The 19,515-nt window shown below is 62.3% G+C and overlaps 3 protein-coding genes across 3 annotated transcripts in view; 1 reads left to right on the forward strand and 2 right to left on the reverse strand.

Moving 5' to 3' along the window:
- The window catches only part of KIF1A (kinesin family member 1A), a 31,196-nt gene extending 24,832 nt beyond the window's left edge, over positions 1–6,364 (reverse strand). Inside the window, exons 1-2 of the mRNA XM_057387752.1 lie at positions 6,221–6,364; positions 811–962 (exon numbers count right to left, since the gene is read on the reverse strand). Of these exons, the coding sequence (XP_057243735.1) occupies positions 811–916 (106 nt within the window). The 5' untranslated portion in view covers positions 917–962; positions 6,221–6,364. The remainder of the gene's footprint in view (positions 1–810; positions 963–6,220) is intronic.
- A 1,528-nt stretch (positions 6,365–7,892) lies between these two features.
- Positions 7,893–11,380, forward strand: AGXT (alanine--glyoxylate aminotransferase). Its single transcript, XM_057387751.1, has 11 exons — positions 7,893–8,182; positions 8,307–8,499; positions 8,822–8,886; positions 8,959–9,059; positions 9,266–9,336; positions 9,647–9,731; positions 10,006–10,101; positions 10,366–10,435; positions 10,533–10,628; positions 10,795–10,923; positions 11,273–11,380. Exons 1-11 carry the CDS (start codon positions 7,937–7,939, stop codon positions 11,378–11,380), a joined length of 1,260 nt encoding a protein of 419 aa, XP_057243734.1. The 5' UTR covers positions 7,893–7,936.
- A 566-nt stretch (positions 11,381–11,946) lies between these two features.
- On the reverse strand, positions 11,947–16,392 carry LOC130586841 (protein mab-21-like 4). The gene is made up of 5 exons (XM_057387749.1): positions 15,664–16,392; positions 14,388–14,610; positions 13,395–13,548; positions 12,236–12,592; positions 11,947–12,044 (listed from the first exon to the last, which is right to left on the reverse strand). Exons 1-5 carry the CDS (start codon positions 16,157–16,159, stop codon positions 11,952–11,954), a joined length of 1,323 nt encoding a protein of 440 aa, XP_057243732.1. The 5' UTR covers positions 16,160–16,392; the 3' UTR covers positions 11,947–11,951.
- Between the last annotated feature and the right edge of the window lie 3,123 nt (positions 16,393–19,515).

The following is a 19,515-nucleotide window of genomic DNA, read 5'->3' on the forward strand; positions in this document are numbered from 1 at the left end:
CGCTGGGGTCTGCAGAGTGACCAGGGGGCCGCTGGGGTCCCAGAGTGGCCAGGGGAGCCACAGAGTGGCCTTCACCCTGGGGTGGCCGGTGTCCCCAGCAGCAGCGTTGCCATGGCAGCCCGCACGGCGCGGGAGGCTGGCAGCGGTGCTGCACCCACCACCGGTGACGCAGGCAGCCCCGGGCGGGCGGGCAGCGAGTTATTTTAGACACTGTCCCATCTGGAGGCTTCCAGAGCCAAAGAGGAGGGATTTGGCTGTCACTCTGACGCTGCACTGCCAGCAGCTGTTATTGAAAGAGGGGACGGGCCCCTGGCAGGACATGCAGCCCCAAGACCCTCACGCTACATCCCCTGCCCTGAGCACATCATTCCCTGGGCAAATCCTCCTCCCACCCCACCATCCTGCTGCTGYTGCATCCCAAGAGCCCAGAGAAGCAGGGATGGCTCCAGAGTGGTACCTGGCCAGGGTAACCACTTGCTGGCCCATGCACGGCTTCAAGGCCAGGCTGGATGTGGAAGAGCCTGATCTATAGAGGAAGGCTGGAATGAGATCATCTTTAACATCCCTTCCAAACCATCCTGTGATTCTGTGATTCCTCCCTCACTGCCTACCAGGGAATACTGCCCCTTTCACCAAAATCCAAAGGCTTTGACCCACCACTGCCATTCCAACAGCAGGGCCACATTTCTCTTCAGGAAATCCGACATCCTCCCCACATTTCCCCCTCCAAACGCCTCCAGGTGATACCAAGGATGGCCCCCTGTGCTCCTTCCCAGGCAGCACCCAGAGCCCCCTGCCCCAGGCACTCACTGGTGGTGCTCCCCGACATCTGGATGATGCATTTGGATTCCCGGCTCATCTCCCGGGAGTTGAAGGGCCGGACGCGCACTGCCACCTTCACGGACGCTCCCGCCATGGCGCCGGCCGGGGGTGGGTCCTGCTAGCGAGGAGCAGCGCCTGTCCTGCCAAAGGGGACAAGAGCGGGTTAGGAAAGCTGCCATTCCAATCCCCCACATCTCTGTGCCAGATGAATGGAAAGCCTGTGCAAGGAAACCTCCTGGGAGCACTGTTCTGCCTCTGCCCGAAAGATGACATTTTGTTTCGTAGCTCGTTTTACCTCTCCCTTCTCCCCGCTGTATCTCRGTTCAGGACCCCCAGCTCAGCCCCAGGGCAGCACTCCATCACCCTGCAGGCACCCAGAGCAGTGGACAGAGCTTTGTAGGCACAGCCAGCACCAGCAGAACGTGAAGGAGCAGCTTCTCCATCCCCCTGGCATCGAGCAGGTACCCCCTCATCTGCAGGCGAGCCCACAGCCCCCTGCCCCCTGCCCGAGCCTCCTGCCCACATCCCCTGCCCCCTGCCCGAGCCTCCTGCCCCCGCTCCAGCAGCACAGAGCTGCATTCCACCAGGAGAGGAGGCGGCTGCTGGACACAGCCCCTGGCATGTGCCTCCCATTCAGCTCCCACAAAGCAGACGTGCAGCATCAGCACCAGCAGCCCTTCCTGGGARGCCAGTGGCCATCACACGCAGCTGAAGCTCCCAGTTTGCCATCATTTTCCCACTGCTTTTGTTAAAAGATTGTTATTAATAATCACTATTATTATTATTATTAATCACMAATCTCACAGGACGAAGCAWACCGCTCACTGCCATCTCCCAGAGYGGTTKCCCAYCCCAGYRCTGCTGCCCACGTGCTCTGCAGCCCATCCCCACCTTCCCTGAGCTGCCTCAGCCAAACCTCAGGAGCATTGGGCAGAAAATGACGCTGGGATCCTTCCTCTGATTGCTGCATTCTTCGAGATTCTTCTGGACCTGACAAAATCCATTCCTGCCTCCTAATGTTTGTCCCTTTTCCTGCTTTTCCCTGCTGCTCCCTGTGCAGAGCCTGCTRGTGAAAAGGGAGTGCAGGACCCCTCAGAAAATTGGCAGGAATCTCTCTTGTGGCATCCCACCTGAAAAGGCGTTGTAAATTCCCTTGCCTGGCTTTGCCAGCTGGGTGCTTGCTCCAGGAGAAAGGAGATCAGGGAGGAATGAGATCGTTAGGGTCTGGTTACATGGGCCATGACCAGAGGGAAATGGAGCAGCAAGGATGGATCTCGATCATGAGATGCGTTTTCCCTTAACGCAAATGAAAAATTCAGGAGAATTTGTGGAAAAGAGGGCGGGGGAAGGGAAGCAAAAACAAATCCACAGAATAGAAAGTATCCCAAGAGAAGGGCATGGCTTTAAAACCATCTGAGGTTTGACCGCTCTGGTTTGATCTCCAAGGGGGTGAGAGGAAACCACAAGCAGGTGCACTCATGGCACAGTGGAAAAACTTGAATCAAGAAAGCATTACTGCCCTTCAGAAACCCTTTGAATATTTTAAAAGTGAGCTGGCATGTCCAACAGTAGGAGGAGGACAAAGCTGCTTCTGTTGGAGTTCCCAAACCCTCCTCTTATCTTCCCGCTGGGATGGCTCTGGAGCTCCTGCTGCRCTCAGCCACTGGTCACACCCATAAATCCCAGGGTTCAAGCATTTGATCCCAGGCTTTCTTGAGCTTGGATTATTTTAAGCAGATGTTTAACACCACCCTTGAGTCCCTAAGCCAGCGAGTGGGCTGCTGCGTGCCAGTGGCCTCRATGGGGGAAAGGAAAAATCAAACAGAAATGGTTGCCAAAGAGGAATGAAAAAGCTGTTTTCCCCATAAATGATGGGATATATTTCCACGTGGAAGGGCTGCATCGTCAAGATGTCATCAGCTCGGGCTGCTCCACCCTGTGGCACCGCTCAGGGACAATGGATTCATCCCCAGGCTAAATCCCATCCACACCTGACAGCTGCCCATGTCAAACACTTCCCTCTGGTCTCCAGTCAGGGCAGCTCCCTTCCCCCAGCTCTGCAGCCTCTCCAGCCTCCAGGGCTCTGCAGAGGTGGCTCAGGCCCCTGGACTGCTTCCTCCTGCACTGCCAGCAGAGCAGCACACCCAGCAGTGAGCCTGCCAGCCCCGGGACCACCTGCTGCCAGCCCCGGGACCACCTGCTGCCAGCCACGGGCCACCTCAGCCGCTGCCCTTATCCCCTCCCACCCTGTGCCACTCCCAGCCTCCCAGCCCTATCACTTCCCATGAAAAAGCTCTGCTTTCTCCTTTGAACCACTTCTCCATGTGGCTCATCCTGCYGTGTACCTTCCACTGGTGCTGCTTTCCTTTCTGTGCTTTCTTCTGCCCGGTCAGCCCCACACTCTGTTCCTCCACCCGGAGAAAGCCACTCCTCGCCAGCAGAACCATTTCCCTCTCCCTGCCATCCACAGCCCACATCCCAGTGTATTCCCATCAGGCTCTCCTTGCCCAGTGGTGTGAGCTCCTCTCCCTGCCAGTTTTCCCTGACGCAGAGCCCCAGTTCCWTTTTCTGCTCCATCCATTTCCTTCAGCTTCCTCGGTTGGCAATGCGCTGCTTCCCTCTGCTCCTGGGCAGCTCTCCAGCTCCATCCCTGCCACGGCAGCACAAGGACCCCAGGCAACGCCGTGTGCCCTTGGGGGTCACCAGCAGACACTGACCCCGCTGCTTCTCACCCTCCTTTCCTTCCCSTGACTCACTTTCCGGGCTCAGCAGGGAGGAATTCAACCTGCACCCATTTRATGCAGGAGCACACTGAGCCACGTTATCCCTGGTCAGATGAGAGGGCCCAGGCTGCAGCCAGCAGGGCCAGGGGCAGCGCCCTGCAGCCTGTGAGCAGCTCCAGCCCAGCCAGCTCACCCTGCCTGGGGACAGCCAGCCACCGCCCGCCTAACCCGCTGCCATCGAGAGAAATTCAATAAGCCATGACCAGCCCTTCGCTGGGAGCGGGCCAGCACWGAAACCCCGCTCCCTATTCCCTCCCAGAGCCACCCCACACACGGGAGGCTGCAGAGAAGAATGGCCAAGTCCACACCTTTGGATCTGCCCCCCAATTCTCAGGGCATCCCTTCCCCCTCTCTTCCCCTGCAGCCTGCTGGCTCTGCSCATCCCTGTGACACACCGGTCACCCCCAGTGAGGAGCCACGATTAACCGGATCAACCAAGATTAATTGGGCAGAGATCAGCTAATGAAACCTCTCTCAAGTGCAATGGCTACCAACTGGCAGCCTTCTCCTGCGGAGAGGTGACCAACGGGACAGGGAGCATTGTCCCCAGGTGCCACCAACAAGAGAGCTCTTYCCCAAAGGATGCCAAGGAGATGCCACGCTGCCGGTCCCCAGCTCCAGCAAWGACGAGCTGCCTGCGCCCAGGAAACCCAAGGTGAATTTCCCTTTGTCTGCACGCACCAAATCCCACCTCACCTCGGTGCCGAGGGTGGACGCCCCSTCTGGTGCTCTCAGCAGCCGCCTGGCTTTGTTACGGCAAGCCCTTCCCCTGCACCCTTTGTTGGGGTCCCCCAGCTCTGAGTGGGACCGCGGGAGCCTGCCGTGCCTCTGGGGCMGCGGGGAGCATGTCACCGGATGACATGGCACCATCAGCGCCTGCCAGCCGAGCCGGGAGCGCTCGTCACCCACCCCCCGCCCCACACAAGGGCACGGGGCCGTGACAGTGCAGTTTTCCCAGAGCAGCACCTGCAGGCTCGGAGGACAGCCCAGGACAAGGGCAAGCGCCCCCCGTGCTCAGATGAAGTCCAGCCCCTGCCTCCCCAGTGCCACCACGGGCACCGTGCCCACCGCACCTCCCGCCCACCCCAGCGGGGGACGCAGCTTCAGGGCAGGGCTTGCAGCTCCCTGAGAATTCCCGTGCAGATTGGGTTTGATAGAAAATGTAAGGATGTGGATGAAGGGTTCTGCTCCCCATCTCTGCTGCAGARCAACCCCACCCGCCATCCCTGCTCCCGCCATCCTCCCTTCCCGACACTCACACCCAAAGCAGGGAAAGCTGCTCAGGAAAGGCAGTGAGCTCCAGAGGGTGCCCAGCATTGCCGGGCACGGAGAAGGGCAGCCGGGGAGGGGGCAGACAACAGGTCCCCACGCGACCCAGGGCTGGAGGGGCTGCGGCTCTTGCCACACACATGCTGGGAGGCGGAGGGTGGTGGCAGCATCTTTGCCAGCACCAGCTGCCACCTCCCAGACAAAATGGAGGTCAGCAGCAGCACGCCGAGATGGCAGAGCCACCACACCCCTGTCCGTACCCGGGGGAGGGGGAGGGTCTGCTGCCTCCCTGTCCCCCCAGAGCCACCGAGGCACCTGCGCGGGGCTGCTTTGGGTGCGGGGGCATGGAAGGACGCCTGGCTGGGGGGGTGACAGGGGAGATGCTCGGCGGGTTCCTTGTCCTCCCCGAGCCCTGATGCTGTCGCCTGGGWCCTGAGCAGGCAGGAGATCGGCTCACATGGGGTCTGCAGGATCTGGGGGAGGGGTCACTGCCCCGAGAGGGAAGAGGAGGAGGAAAAGGAGGAGGAGGAAGCATAGGAGGAAGACAATAGAACAGGTGCAAGGCTGCTCCCTGGCAACCTGGATGCCCAAGCGCGGAGCTCTGTACTAGCCCTGCGCCCTGGGAGCTGCCCCTTGAGCAGCCAGCAGCCCGCCCCGGCCCGCAGTGACATGGCGGCCCTTGCCCAGCCGCCCCACAGCGCAAGGTCAGGGCAGCTCTCGTCCTTGGGGGGCMAGAAGAGCCCCAGCATGGCAGCGCCTTTGGCCGCTCCCCGGGCGAGAGCCCCAGGTGGGGCATCGCCGCCTCCCTCCAGCGCGGCTGGCGCTGACTCTGAAGCATTATGATGATGATGACGCAAGATGGCTCAGCTGCATGAGCAGAGCATCTGCCCCGGAGGGAAGAGCGGGGGTGGTTCTGGGGTGACAAGGGGTTCCTGTGCCCCCCGCCACGGGCTGCGGGGATGGCATCCTCCCCCTTCGCACCCCGGCTGGGGCCGGGGCGGCAGAGGCGTCTCCCCGTCCGCGGGCAGGCCCCCCCTTCCCCCGTCTGGATCCTTCTGGAAGACGGGGCGGCACCCGGCGGTCACCGTGCTGGGGACCCCAGGGCAGTTTCCCCGCACGCACGACTTTGAGCATCGGGGGGCCCGGCACAATGGCCATCGGCCAGAGCCCCCAGCCCCGCCGGACCCTCGGGGATGCGCATCCCGCTCCCACCCGCCACGCCCGGCCCCCGCCGGGGCCACGAGGGGCGGCACCGCCACCCCGGAGCAGCCGCCCTCCCCGCCTCGGCCAGCGCCCCGGGGTCACGGCGGGGCTGCCCCGTCCYTCGCGATGCCGCCCGGCCCTACCTGTGCTGGCCGTGGCCGTGCCCGGTCCGGAGGGGCGCAGCGCTCAGCCGTGAGCGGGGGCCGCCGGCATGAGGCCGACCCGCGCGGTGCGATGCGGTCCTGGTGGCGGTGCCGGTGTCGGTGCCGGTGCCGGTGCGGGTGGCAGCGGCCCCGCCCCTGCGGTCCCCGCCCCACGCTCTGGTTGGCAGCCGCCGCCGCCGCCGCCGCCCGGAGGGGGACGGGGGGACCGGGAGGGCGCGYTCGGGGATGCAGCGGTGACGTCAGCGCATCCCCCGGCCCCGGGCGAGCTGCGGATCCGCCGCAGGGGCGGGGCGGGGCGGGGCCGCGCCGCTATCGCCAGCCGTCACCCGGCAACCGGCGCGGTCCCGGTGCCCCSGTACCCCGGTACCTCGGTGCCCCGGTACCCCCGGCCCTGCTCCCCGGAGCGGTACTCCGAGCAGCGGCCCCCGCCGCGGCTTCCTGTGCCCCGGCCCCGGCGCCGCCAGTTCGCTCGTCCGTCCGCCGAGCCCCCGCCCGCCGCCCGGGGCACGGCCGTTCCTGCCCATCTGCGCCCGGAATTCCGAGCCAGCGCAGAAAGCGGATTATTCCTTCGCTGCCAGCTGTTTCCAGCAGCACGGCCACCCTCGTCCCACGGCAGCCGCGAGGCCACGCGTCCCCTCCCCGCCCCAGCCGTGCCCCAAATCTCTCTGGAGCACAGGCAACTGGGTCGGCTTCTTCACCCGATATGTCGTCATGACTGTGGTGGGATGATGGCTGGGCAGCGAGGCTGTCCCGAGGCTCATTGTGGCTTCCATCATTTGTGAGGGAGCGGACACATCTGCCCCCAGCTCCTCTCAGGAATAGCCATCCAGCTRTGGGGCAGATGTGCTCTCACCTGGCATCGTTGCTGTTCCCATGCCGCTGTCCCATGTGTCTTCAGCAGCAGCCACGGGTGCCAGCTCTGCCAGGKGGGAATTCTCACCCCTGTGCTGGCATCCCTAACCAAAGCTTTGTTCACTGAGGGGCTGCTCTGAGCAGGGACCCACTCATGGATCTGCTGAAGCTGGCAGCGGGCAGCTCGTTTGCATTTCAGGGTATGGATGGCAGAGAATGTGCCMGAGGATGGGCATGATGCAATGGGCTGTGGGCACACTGAAATGCCACATGGGCCTGTGGCAACACCGGGATGCCCTGGGATGCTCATGATCCAGGCTGAGCCTGCAGAGCACCTCTGTGGCAGGGACTGTGGCCGTGTCTCTGCCTTGGTGCACATGACTCCACTGGCCAGCCTCCTTCAGGCTGYCACCCTGCCAGACATCCCTCTGGACCAGCAAGGCAGGTCCCTGGTCAGGGTGCCCTGATCAACAGGAATTTTGTGCTGCTATGACCATGGCAGCTGTGCCACACCGGTCCCCTGGCACAGGATCTGGGTGCCCAGAGCAGGGATCTATCTGCTGCGATGCTGTTGGGAAATGTTAGCCCTGGTGTTGTGGGGGCCGTGGGGACAGGGATTGCGGGGTGCTGACGAGCCCCAGAGGCTGGTGTACCTGGGGAGCGATGCCCCAAGCACTAGCAGGGGGGCTGCCCCCAAAATGAGGGGCCCAAGACAGCAGGCTTAGCACTGGTGACACATTAACCAGAGCAGAGGAGGYGACCAGGGGTAGAGTCCAGACTGGCAGGGGGAGCACTCAATTGTGGGTCAAGGTCCATGGGGACACTGGACACTGCTGGCACAGGATGCACTGTGCTGCAGTGCTGGCTGCTGCTCAGGCTGCTCCTCTTCTCCGGGCTCAGCTCCTGGGGACATCCTGCCGTGCCATGGCCACCAGCCTGCTCCGTGTCCCCCCACCCCAGGAGCTGCTCCGGCCCCTGGCCGTGCCCGACAGGCTGCTGCTTGGGCCAGGGCCCAGCAATGTGCCCTCCCGCATCCGGGCCGCGGGCGGTCGGCAGCTCCTGGGCCACATGCACCCTGAAACGYTGCAGGTGAGCTGCCCCAGCCCAGTTTTCCTCCCCTCCCCTCCTCTTCCTCACCCCCACGAGGGGCTGGAACAGCTTTGCTGGGGCAAGAGGAGCAGTAGCAATGCTGGCCAGCGTCCCTCTGCCGCAGGTGATGGATGAGATCAAGGCAGGCATCCAGTACGCCTTCCAGACGCAGAACCCACTGACCCTGGCCCTCAGCGGCAGCGGCCACTGTGCCATGGAGGCCGCCCTCCTGAACCTGCTCGAGCATGGTGACACCGTGCTGGTGGCCATCAATGGCATCTGGGGACAGCGTGCCGCCGATATTGCCAGGAGGCTGGGTACGCCAGGGACRGCGGGATGGCATGGCAGGGCTGAGGGGACTGGGCTGGAAGGCAGGGTGCCCTGGTTTGCTSTCCCCATCCTGGCAGGGACCGGTGACATGGCTTACAGAGCAGAGAGCACTCCAGGTGTTTTCCAAGAGTGATGTCCCTCCATTTAGGACACTTTATGGCTTTTCCCCTGGGCAAATCTGCAGGAGGCCACACCCTGGCAGGCACCTGTGCTCCTGGTTCATGTGTGACCTGCTTCATGGAGCAGGTGARTGCCGTGCTTGGGGAAGCACGCCCAAACCTCACTGTCCTCTGCCCAAATTCCTCCCAGGAGCCAATGTCCATGAGCTGCTGAAGCCCCCGGGCGAGTACTTCACTCCACGAGACATCGAGCAGGTGAGTGCTGGCCGCTGTGCAGAGGGCACAAGCTGATGTCCAGTGTGGTCAYCTTCCCCCTGTGTCACACAGGGCCTGGTGCAGCACAAACCCTTGGTGCTCTTCATCACCCACGGCGAGTCCTCCACGGGCGTGCTGCAGCCACTGGAGGGGCTGGGCGAGCTGTGCCACCGGTCAGTGTGTGACAGGCACCCACAGGGACTGAGGGCACCCAAGGTCACCCCTGGGGATTGGGGCCTGGGGATTTACATGTCCTGGGCTTTTCTCAAGCGGTTGGTGCCRGTGACACTCGCAGCCCCTGTCGGGATGCCGGGCTGTGGGCAGAGGCGTGGCCAGAGGAGGTGGCCGGAGCACCGGGCTGAGCTCTGTCCCCCCACAGGCATGGCTGCCTGCTGCTTGTGGACGCTGTGGCATCGCTCGGGGGAGCCCCCATCTTCATGGACCAGCAGGGTAAGAGCCCCAGTGCCAYCATGGGCAACCAGGGGACAGAGGGGCTCATGCCAGGGACAGGGAGAGAGAGCAGTGGGATCCGCCTGCATTTTGGCTAGCAGCACTGCAAACTGCRTCCAGCTGCATCCAGAGAGCCTTGGGGGACCACCAGCAGCGCCAGGGCCCCCCAAAGCAGCCTGAACACGAGTGGGACCTGCAGTGGGTGCCATCCTTGTGCTTCTCACCCGCCACTCACAGCTAGGTGGGAGGGSTCAGCGTTTTCCTGCCGGGAGCCTCTGATTCCTGAGGAGTTGTTTTCTCTCTCGGGCAGAGATTGATGTCCTGTACTCGGGGTCCCAGAAAGTCCTCAACGCACCCCCCGGCAGTGCCCCCATCTCATTCAGCGAGCGAGCCAGGTAAGGGCAGCCCGGTCTCACCGGRGAGGAAGGCGATGGGGCTGGGAGAGCTGTCACCTCTGTCCTTTGCCTGCCACCTGCTTCGGCGTCACTCTGTGCAGAGCATGCCCAGCAGCAGTGCTGGGGGTAGAGCCCATCCCATCCCTGGGCAGTAACTGGGAGCTGGAGCCAATCTCTGAGCTCGCTTTAGGGCAGTCCYCCCTCCCATGGGTCCGATCCCACCTTGGAGCGGGTGGGGTCAAGGTCCGACCTCTCCCCAGCTCTGTTTCGCCAGGGAGAAGATGCTGAGGAGGAAGACGAAGCCCCCGTCCTTCTATCTGGACATGGGCTGGCTGGCGAACTACTGGGGCTGTGACGGGGAGCCACGGAGGTGAGGGCGGCTTCTCTGGCGACAGACGGCTGCGAACGCTCCCCGCCCAGCCTGSCTTTGTCCCGGCTCGGGCAGGGCTCAGGCCCTGCCTCCCCATCACCCTGTCGGCTGTCACCGCTCCCCGCACTGGGTGATGAGGAGGAGGGGGTGCCGTGCCTCAGTTTCCCCGACCGCGGGCAGGAGGCTGCCGTGCTGCGGCTGAGCTGAGCTCCTGTGGGTGCCTTTGAATTTTGGTTTGGTTATTTTTTTTTTTGTTTTTTGCAGGTACCACCACACGGCGCCCATCAACAGCTTCTTCAGCCTGCGGGAGGGCTTGGCCGTGCTGGCGGAACTGGTGAGCGGCGCCAGGCAGCCCAGGGGCGCGGAGGAGCGGCGGCTGCCAGGAGATGCCTGCCGGCAGCAGAGACCTTCTCTSTCCTCTCTGCCCGCAGGGTCTGGAGAGCTCCTGGGAGCGACACCGTGCCAACTGCAGCCGGCTGTGCCAGGGGCTGCGTGACCTGGGSCTTGAGCTCTTTGTGAAGGAGGAGGTGAGTGCAGGGCAAGCCTGGAGCAGGGGACRCAGCCCTGTGCAGCTGGAGATGTGCCTGGCAGCTTTTGATGCCAGAGAAAAGGCTCCCCCCTCAGCGATGCTCTCGGGTGGCAGCGTGCTGGGGTCACTGAGGGCCGTGGGATTGAGTCCAGTTTCTCTCTCAGARGGTCAGACTTCCCACCATCACCACGGTCAGGGTGCCCGAGGGCTACGACTGGAAGGACATCACGGCCTTTCTGATGGACAAGCATGGCATGGAGATCTCGGGGGGCCTGGGCCCCACGGTGGGCAAGGTGGGCAGAGTCCTCCCSTCCTGCTGCCCACGGCTGGGCACCGAACCCCGCATTCACTGCCACTCTCTGGCTGCCACAGCGTGTGCGGCTGGCTGTGTCCCATCGCCCCGAGCAACGCATAGCAGCACAACCGCACACAATCCCCACCTAATTGAATAACCGCGCACGTAATTAGCGGGGTGACACCTCTTTATGGGAACGGGGTGTTAAACACTATGGGAACGGGCTGTTAAACACGAGCAAGGGAGCTGGGCACGACCACTGGGTGTCCCCCTGCTCCGCACGGCACCGCCGAGGCGCGGACACGGAGGTGGGTCCTGCAGGGAGGCGCTCTCCCTTCTCCTCGCAGGTCCTGCGCATCGGCCTCATGGGCTGCAACTCCACCAGCGGGAACGTGGAGCGAGTGCTCGGAGCCCTGCAAGATGCCCTGAGGCACTGCCGGCGCAGCAGGCTGTGAGCAGCGCTGCCGGGGCCGGGGATATGGGGAAGGTGGCCTGGCACTGCTCCCCGTGCCTGGCTGCGGGCAGCCAGCAGCACAGGGACTGCACCGCCTCCCTGGGATGCTGGAGGAGCCACSGCGACACCCAGCAAGCCAAGTCACAGTGGGAACAAGCTGGAATAGCGGTGGGCATGGAGGAGAGGGCTGTGCTCAGCCGATGTGAGACACGGCTCAAAACCCCTTCTCTCATCACCCCAGCGGTCTGGCCCCACAGTTCTTTCCCTTCCCCTGGCCCCAGCACGTGGTAATGCTCAGCAAGCTGGCCGAGGGCTGGATGCAGGCTCTGACCATCAGTCCCTTCCCCTCCCATCACCACCAACCTCGGCAGAACGGCTGCCATCCCCCTCCAGGTTCTGCAGCAGGGCCCAGGTGTGCCAGGGCAGCCCAGAGGCTGTGCCTGCCCCCAGCTGCAGCACATGYGCTCACTCCCCCCTTGCCACCTTTCCTCAATAAAATGACAGAAGCACGCTGCTCTCCTTGCACCCCCCGGAGTTTCAGAACACCCCAGTGGGGCAGCAGCAGGGTCCCATCAACTCTGCTGAGGGATTTGCTGGCGGATCTTGGAGAGGAGCTGTGCCATTGCCGAGCGGCGCGCGCTGTCCTGGATCCGGTACACCTGGAACTAAAGGCAGGTGGGAAGTGAGGGGAGAGGGCTCCCCACGCTGAGCTCCATGCCCAGCACTGCCAGCCTCCCACAACCCCCACAGCGTGACAGAGGGCTCCTCAGAGGGCCAATTCCAGTGTATCCCAAGCTTCCCAGCACAGGTGGCTTCTGAAGCTGCCCGGCAGGATCAGCTGAAGGGCTGGGGTTACCTGGCTGAGCAGCAGGTCAAAGTAGGCTGTGTCCCAGTAGCAGCCATCCCTGGAGGGGAGCTGCAGGAGGGCTCGGGTGTCAGGGTCTGCCTGCCAGCTGCCACTGCACGGGTGGAGCCCAAAATGGAAGCGGAGGAAGCGCCGGGGGTCCCAGGCGAAGCTCTCGACTCTGTGGTAGAGGGAGGYGAGGTCCAGAGCCGCTCCTTGGAAGAGGTTTTCCTCTGGGTTCAGGAAGTGGGGCAGGTGCTGGGTAGCCAGGCAGCGGAGAAGGATCACCAAGAGCCTGTAGACAGAGCCTTCCARGTCCTGCCAGTCCTCTGGGGAGGGGAAGAGCTCCGTGCTCCACAGCAACACCATCTGTGGGGAGGGAGAGAGGAGCACAAGGCCTGATCCCAGGAAAGCCATCCTTCACACCCTGCAGGTCACCATGCAACCACCTGTGGGGCTGAATGCATGAGGGCTGGAGCAGATGATACTTTTCTGAAAGTCAGATGYGTACATCTGCCCATTTTCTTTGGAWAAAACCCTACAAAMCCCCCCAAAAYATCAAAGAATGCAACACAAAGCRAAACACASAGGAGCTGGARCCATTCTGTGAGMAAAAAACATCCTTGCATCCTTCTCAAGCCTTGGCTCTGAGAGCCATCGAAAGGCAAGGCACACCTGGATTGTGCCACCCGGTGCTGTCACCAGCACGGCCCCTTCCCAGGCCAGCATCATCATCAGCTGGCATGGCTCCAGAGTGTTGAAAACGAGTTGGGTGGGGAGAGGAAGCTTTTTGTCATCAGAAACGCCACCCTTAGCCCTGTCCAGGCACGTCCCAGCACACCGGGGCACGGGGCAGCCCACAGCAGGGCAGCACCACATCACCATCCCCAGCAGACATGGGCAGCTTGTGCCAGGGGTGATGCCCTGCACACCAGTGCACAGCCCCAGCTCTGAATGCAGTGCCTCCAGCTGGAGGCTGCGGTTCCACCCAAGGAAGAAGGATCAGAGCCCTCTAACCATGGCCAGCAGCAGCGTGCATCCTTCCCAGACACAGCCATACATCCCAGAGCACTGCAGGCTCTCATCCCTGTCGTTTGGGCTCTTCTGCAGGGAGCAGCCTTGGCTCTGCTTGCCCAGAGAGCCACAGTCCCGACCAGCAGAACCAACCTACCTTCAGGTGGTTGAAAGTGAGACCACCTCTCCCCCCCTCCCCTCCCCAGTCCTGGTCACGGAGCTGGTCCAGCAGGCGGAGGCTGTCCAGACGGGGCCCCTTCAAGGTGTCCACTGCTCGGAGCAGCTTCAGGATGGGAAGGTGGGTGGAGGATCTGGAGGAGGAAAGTGGGGTCTGGTGAGAGGGGAGGTGATGATCTGCATCCTCCCAGGGAGGGTGTACCTGCAGTGACTGGGTGTGTCTGTGTAGGGACCCCCCTGTGACACACGCGTGGTCCCAGTCATGCAGCACCTTGGCTCTACCTCCTGCACTCRCCTCTGGCAGGGCAGAGCTSGAGAGSTGTGRAGTGAGAAGGKARCACTGCTGAGCAGCTCYTGCCTTCCCAGGGYAGAACAAGAGCCGGGTGAAGTGGGTTTATGCTCCCCCGTGTGTAGTGGGGAGGGCTGCAGGCTGCCCCAGAGGGGAGGCTGGGTTGGTCCCCAGTGAGGGGCCGAGCATCCAGCCGGACCATCTTGTTCCCAAAATAAATATGAGCTGGCCCAGCTGGCTGCTCAACCCCTCCATGGGGCTGGGAAGTTGTGCTGGCAGGTAAGAGATGTCAGCCCAGCAGCACCCCATCCTGCAGCCCACCCTGAGGGGCACCTCCTCACCCTGCTGCTGCTGCTGCCAGGTGCCTGGGCTTGGCTCTGGAGCCCAAGCAGGGATCTGAGAGCTGCCTCCCTCCACAGTCAGGGTCCAGCTCCTGGGAATCATTTCAGGGGGCTCCTTCAGTAGCATCCCCCCCTCTTTTTTCGAGCTGTGTGAAACCTGGCCGAAGTTTTTCTCTCCAACACAGGCAAGAGCGTTTGGGCATCATGAGGGGGTGAGTCCAACTCCTGCTGACGCGTCCCCATCCTTTCCCAACCTCTTTTTGCCTGCACCCAGCAGCGCTGCCAGCCAGGGGGCATCCCTGGAGTAGGACCACCCTGCCGAGCACGCAGCCGAGCCTCTCACCTCCAGCAGTGTGGAGAGGCGGGGACAAAGTGCGCCTCTTGTGTGGCCATCCTGAGGCTGCCTGCAGGGAAGCCCCCGTCGCTCTGCCGCCCCCGCAGCCGGAGCGGCTCTTGCTGCCTCCTCACCACAGGAACGATGTCAAAGCGAACGGTCTTCCAGCTGCCGCGGATCAGCAGGGAGAGCTCCATGGCATCTTCCCGCAGGTTTTCGGCACTGATGTCACCTGGATGCAGAGGGTTTGGCAGCGGTGAGGAGGTTACCGCAGCCGGTCCCACAGGCTGAACCGGGTACGTGCTGCAACGCCTGTGGCCGTGTCCCACCCCACTCGACCCACCCCTCTCCAGTGCTGGGGTTTGGTTGCAGTGCCCCTGCTAAAACCCCTCTCTCAGCCATGCTGGGGTGGTTTCACAGGAAGAAGTGTCGTGGGGTTCAAGGTCAGGCACAGCAGGAAGTCTCCAGCCATGGAACCGAGCTGTGCTTCTGGGCAGCTGAACACTGCCGAGAAAAGGAGTGTGGGCCAAGGAAAAGGGATCAGGAAACATCCATTGATTTTGGGGGGTGGAGGATGATGCAGGTCATTGGCTTGACCATGAAAGAAGGAAGGGAATGGTAGACTTGCTGGGATTGGGTTAAGAGACTTTCAGACCCACTGGTGCCCTCCCATCAGCTTTTCACATGAGCTCTACTTCAAGAAGCACACTGGGAGATGAAAACGCAGGAAGAAGCTTTTGGAACTGCTGTGGGTGTTTCCAGGCTCCCTTCCCACCACGCCTTTCCCAGGACACTGCTGCCAGCTGATGCCCATGGGTTCACAGGGTCAGACCCATGCCCCAGGGCCCTGGTCCCGCTCTGATGCACTCCCAGCTCACTCTCCAAACCTCCTCCAGGGTGCAGGGAGCACTGGGAGGCCGAGAGGTGGAGGGTGGGTAGGTTAAACCAAACACACCAAGCCCTACCTGGGGACTAACAGCCCGGCTGGGTGAGTCCTGCACTCTCCGAGGAGGGTGCCATCAGCCCCAGGTGACAATGCCTGAGGATGACTCTGATGCCACAGGACAGCAGGGAATAGTTTACATCTCCCCTTCCTCAGCTGAGGGCAAAGCCTACCCCAGCACACAGCGAGGTGCTCGCTGACCTGCTCCTGCCGGCTTTGGGTGGGCCACAAGCCCAGGTACCCACGTCCCAGCATGTTTGCACAGGGATCACGGCCAAGCCGGGCTTCCCAGCAGCACTGGAGGCAGCTCCCGGCTGGGAAGCGCCCTGCCAGCGTACGCACCTGGCTGAAGCAGGAAGAGGCGTCGGCAGCGCACGATGGCTGAAACAAGGAGCTCTTTCAGGTGCTGCAGGATTTTGCCTGGAATCAGACACCTCACACCGGCTCCGTGCTCCATCACATCCACCGTACCAGTCCAGTCCTCCAAATCAGTCCCTGGAGAGCACACTTCCAGATAGCAGGTGTTGGGCTCTGAAGGATGCCCGGCTGGGGTGTCCCTGGTCCGGCGTGCCAGCACACGCAGGGCATCGCCGTCGATACGGAGGGGTATCTCTAGAGTGACAGCGTCCTCGGAGGCACAGAGAGCAAACTCCAAGGCTTCCAGGTTTCTGGCATAGTCCACGAGGAAGCGGGGTTCCCTGGCGTGGACGGTCTCCAACAGGGTGAGCAGGATGTCCTCAGCCCGCTGGAAATGCTCCATCCGCTGCCTCTCGCGGGACACGATCACCCCCAGGTAGCTGTGCCAGAGGGAATTGTTGGGGGAATTGTTGGCTTCCATGGCAGCCCCGCCGCTCTCTCACGCTGCTCCGAGCGGGAGTAAAAATGCGTGGGCAGGGAGGGCAGGGCTGCGGGAGGGCGGAGGGAGCACAGCCTTGGGTGTTGACGAGCGCCGGTGCTGGGTGACTCCCCGGGCAAACCCAGGGCGGGGACTGAGCCACGCCCGGGCTCCTCTTCCGCCACTTCAGAAGGGTCACAGCGAGTGCCAGGGCATGGCTGCGGTCTCCCACACCTCTCTCGGCACCGGGACTGCGTGCCGGCAGCGCCTGTCACAGCCAGCGACCCGCTGTCCTCCCGCCCTGGCCCAGCTCGGGTCATCCCGCCCGGCTGCTCCCAACCCTGCTGGAGCTGGGCCGTGCTGCGGGGCTGTGGAAGGGCCCAGAGCAGCCCTGCAGGCCCAGTGCCAGCCCCCAGGCTCCATGGGGCTCCAGATCCCCAGGTGCGGGCAGCCCCCGGCGCCTCTGTGTCCGAGCGAGCCCGCCCCGCTGCACCGATGGGCCCCGCCCGGGGCGCGGTTTCCTGCCGGGCTGGGGGAGAATCCACCCGGGAGGAGGCACAAAGCGGGGCTTTCTCCCCCAGACCCGCCTGGGGGAGCGGCGGGGCCGGTCCGGCCCGATCCGAGCGGTCCCTCAGCCCAGCTCTGCCCGGGCCGCAGGAGCCGCCGTTCCCCGCCCCACCCCGCTCGGTGCATCCCGAAATGCCTGCGCTCGTACCCTCAGAGCTGCCCTCGCTTCTCCCCATCGCCCACAAACCCCGCAATGGGATTTCCAGGCATGTTGTCTGTCTGAACGCCGCCACCTTCCAGCGGTTCTTTGCCGAGCTTCACGGGCCTGAGCCGGAGCTCAGTGATGATGGCTGCAAGGCTGGGCTCTCCCGGCAGGACACGGCGGTTCAGCCACTCCAGGCTTTCCTGCAAACTGACCCTGCCCTTGGTCCAAGCAGGATGGGGATGGGGAAGCGGGGGAGGCTCCGTGGCAGCAGGAGGGGACACGGGGAGCGCTTCTGAGGAGGGGAGGGACACGGCCATGGGGCTCACASCTGGTCCTGACACCTCCTTCTGCTCACTATTACCCTTTCATATAGCTCAGATGAGGTTTCTGGATCTTCCCAGAGTTATTTTCAGTTCGTCCTTGTGCCTCCTTCAATTAGGAACTGCCCTGCAGGTAGAAGTCTGTCCCTCATGGGCATCTGTCCTTCTGCCAGCCAGAAGGAGCTCTGCTTTCCACGAGAGCACAGGGTCAGAGCTTCCAGCTGCAGAGCATCCTTGAGCACCYGCAGTTCGAGTCACTGAGCCTGCAYTGGGCTTCTCACTGCCAGGAGGCTGGAGGTGCTCTGTGCTGAGGCGGGTCTCAGCCAGGTTTTAAATCCCTGACAGGGGGTGATGGGCTCTGCATCTCCTCACCTGAGCCTTGCATTTTGGGTTTCACCCCTTCTGAGCAGGGGATGCTCAGTGCCCGCACCAATGGGTGTCTCAACCAGGGCTGAGTGTGCAGGTCTTACCCTCCTCCATCACATGGGGAACAAGCTGGCTGCCATCCCAGAGAGGGACCAAAATCAACAGACCCCCATGAGAGTGGCTTGGGCTCATCCTGGAGAACGCTGAACCCAAGCCAGGCAAGACAGATCACTGCTCCATGCCCTGATGTGGGATTAAAAGGGCAGAGAGATGCAGGCCACCACTTTTCTCAGGCTGGTAGGGCATGGCTCCCTGCTGGCAGGGTTCTTGTGTGCCCTGGGAGCATCATTTTGCCATGGATGGAGTCCCCACTGCGGCAGCAGCCAGGACACTCCTGTCAGTGCCTGGCAGGAATGCTGGAGAGGGCTGTGGGCATCATGGAGAAGCTGAACTGAGAGCCAGGAGTGGAGGTCTAGGGAGATAAGGCTGGGCAGGACAGGGGAACATGGCCTTTCCCCCAATATTTTGGTGCTGGTTGGGTAACCGTGCCCTTCTGTCACAGTGACTGAGCCCACAGTGTGACCCTACACCCTGCTGCCAGAAATATGATGCCAAGAAGAGCGAGTGTGATCCACTCAGCTCACCTCTGCCTTTGACACCGGCACTTTTCAGACCTCTGGACGCTGCAATCAAGAGGCTGGTGCTTCAAATGCTGCCTTCTGCCCCTTCCTGCAGACTGGGACCTCTCCCTTTCCCCCTCTTTCCTCTTTCCCCATTTTCCCCTCTTCTCCTCTTCCCCTTTTCCCCCTTTCCTCCTTTCCCCCCTCCCCCTTTTCCCTTCCCCCTTTTCCCTTTTCCCTTCCCCCCTTTCCCTTCCCCATTTCCCCTTTTCCCTTTTTCCCTTTCCCCCTTCCTCCTCCTTTCTTCCTCTTTTCCTCCTGCCCGTTCTTCACCCTTTCTTTTTCTCCTTTCCTATTCACCTTTCCCCTTCCTTTACAACTTCTTCTCCCCTTCTCATTCCTTCCTCTACTCTCTACCAGGCGAGTACCCTGGTCCTGGCAGAGGGTGTGCCCTGAGTGACCTAATTACTCTGTTTCCATCTCAGCATTTTACGGTTTCATGAATTTTTCCTCTGTTACAAACAGGAGAGAGAAAAAAMMAMCCMAAAAATAAAGGGCAAACACAAGCAAGAGAGAGGAAAAAACCTGAGGTGATGGGAGGACTTGGCACGGCAGGAGTGGGCGAGGGGCTGCACTGAGCCCCCAGTGCCCCTCACCACTGCCTTTCTGTAGGACTGTGTGGTGTCTGCTGCACCCAGAGCCTGCAAGGTGCCCTCATCACCCAGCAGGAAGATATTGGGGTGCTGAGCTGAGGAGCTGGTGGGACACAGGGGCGCTGGGATGTGGGAGTGGGTTACGCTCTGCCCCAGCCCCACAGTTCCACACCCGTCAGCACTTCTGCACCCCAGAAGTGGCATGGCCCCCGACAGAACGGCTGGGATGGGGAGGGGGGACAAAGGCAGGGAAGGTAGAGAGGAAGAGAGAGTAATTTAACATGACAGGCTGTTTATTTTGGCAAAAAGGGTCTCTTTTCAACACATTTCAAAGCCCGGCCCTGGGGCCTGGGGGGACCACACAGAGGGGTGGGAGATGAGGGGTTCGAGATGGGGGGTTCAGTGGGGCACCCGGGCTGAGAGGGAGGGGGAAGAATCCCCTGCCTGTTCATCCCTGGGGTATGGCCAGGTTTCCAAAGCCCTGGGTGAGCTGGCACGGTCCAGCGGGGTGTCCCCTCCCGATTTTCGGTGTCCCCACGGGCGCCCGCACGCACATGCTTGCCTACACGCATCCGCACACATTCGCACGCTCCCCCTGGCCCTGCTCCTTCCTCCAGGCCAGGGCTCAGCTGGAGTTTTGGCTTCCCCCAGCAACGTTTCAAAATAGGCTGTTTATTAAAAAAAAAAA

The sequence above is a fragment of the Malurus melanocephalus genome, unplaced genomic scaffold, assembly GCF_030028575.1.
Source record: "Malurus melanocephalus ecotype Western Australia unplaced genomic scaffold, MMel_1.1 scaffold_1341, whole genome shotgun sequence".
In the NCBI taxonomy this organism is placed as follows: domain Eukaryota; kingdom Metazoa; phylum Chordata; class Aves; order Passeriformes; family Maluridae; genus Malurus; species Malurus melanocephalus.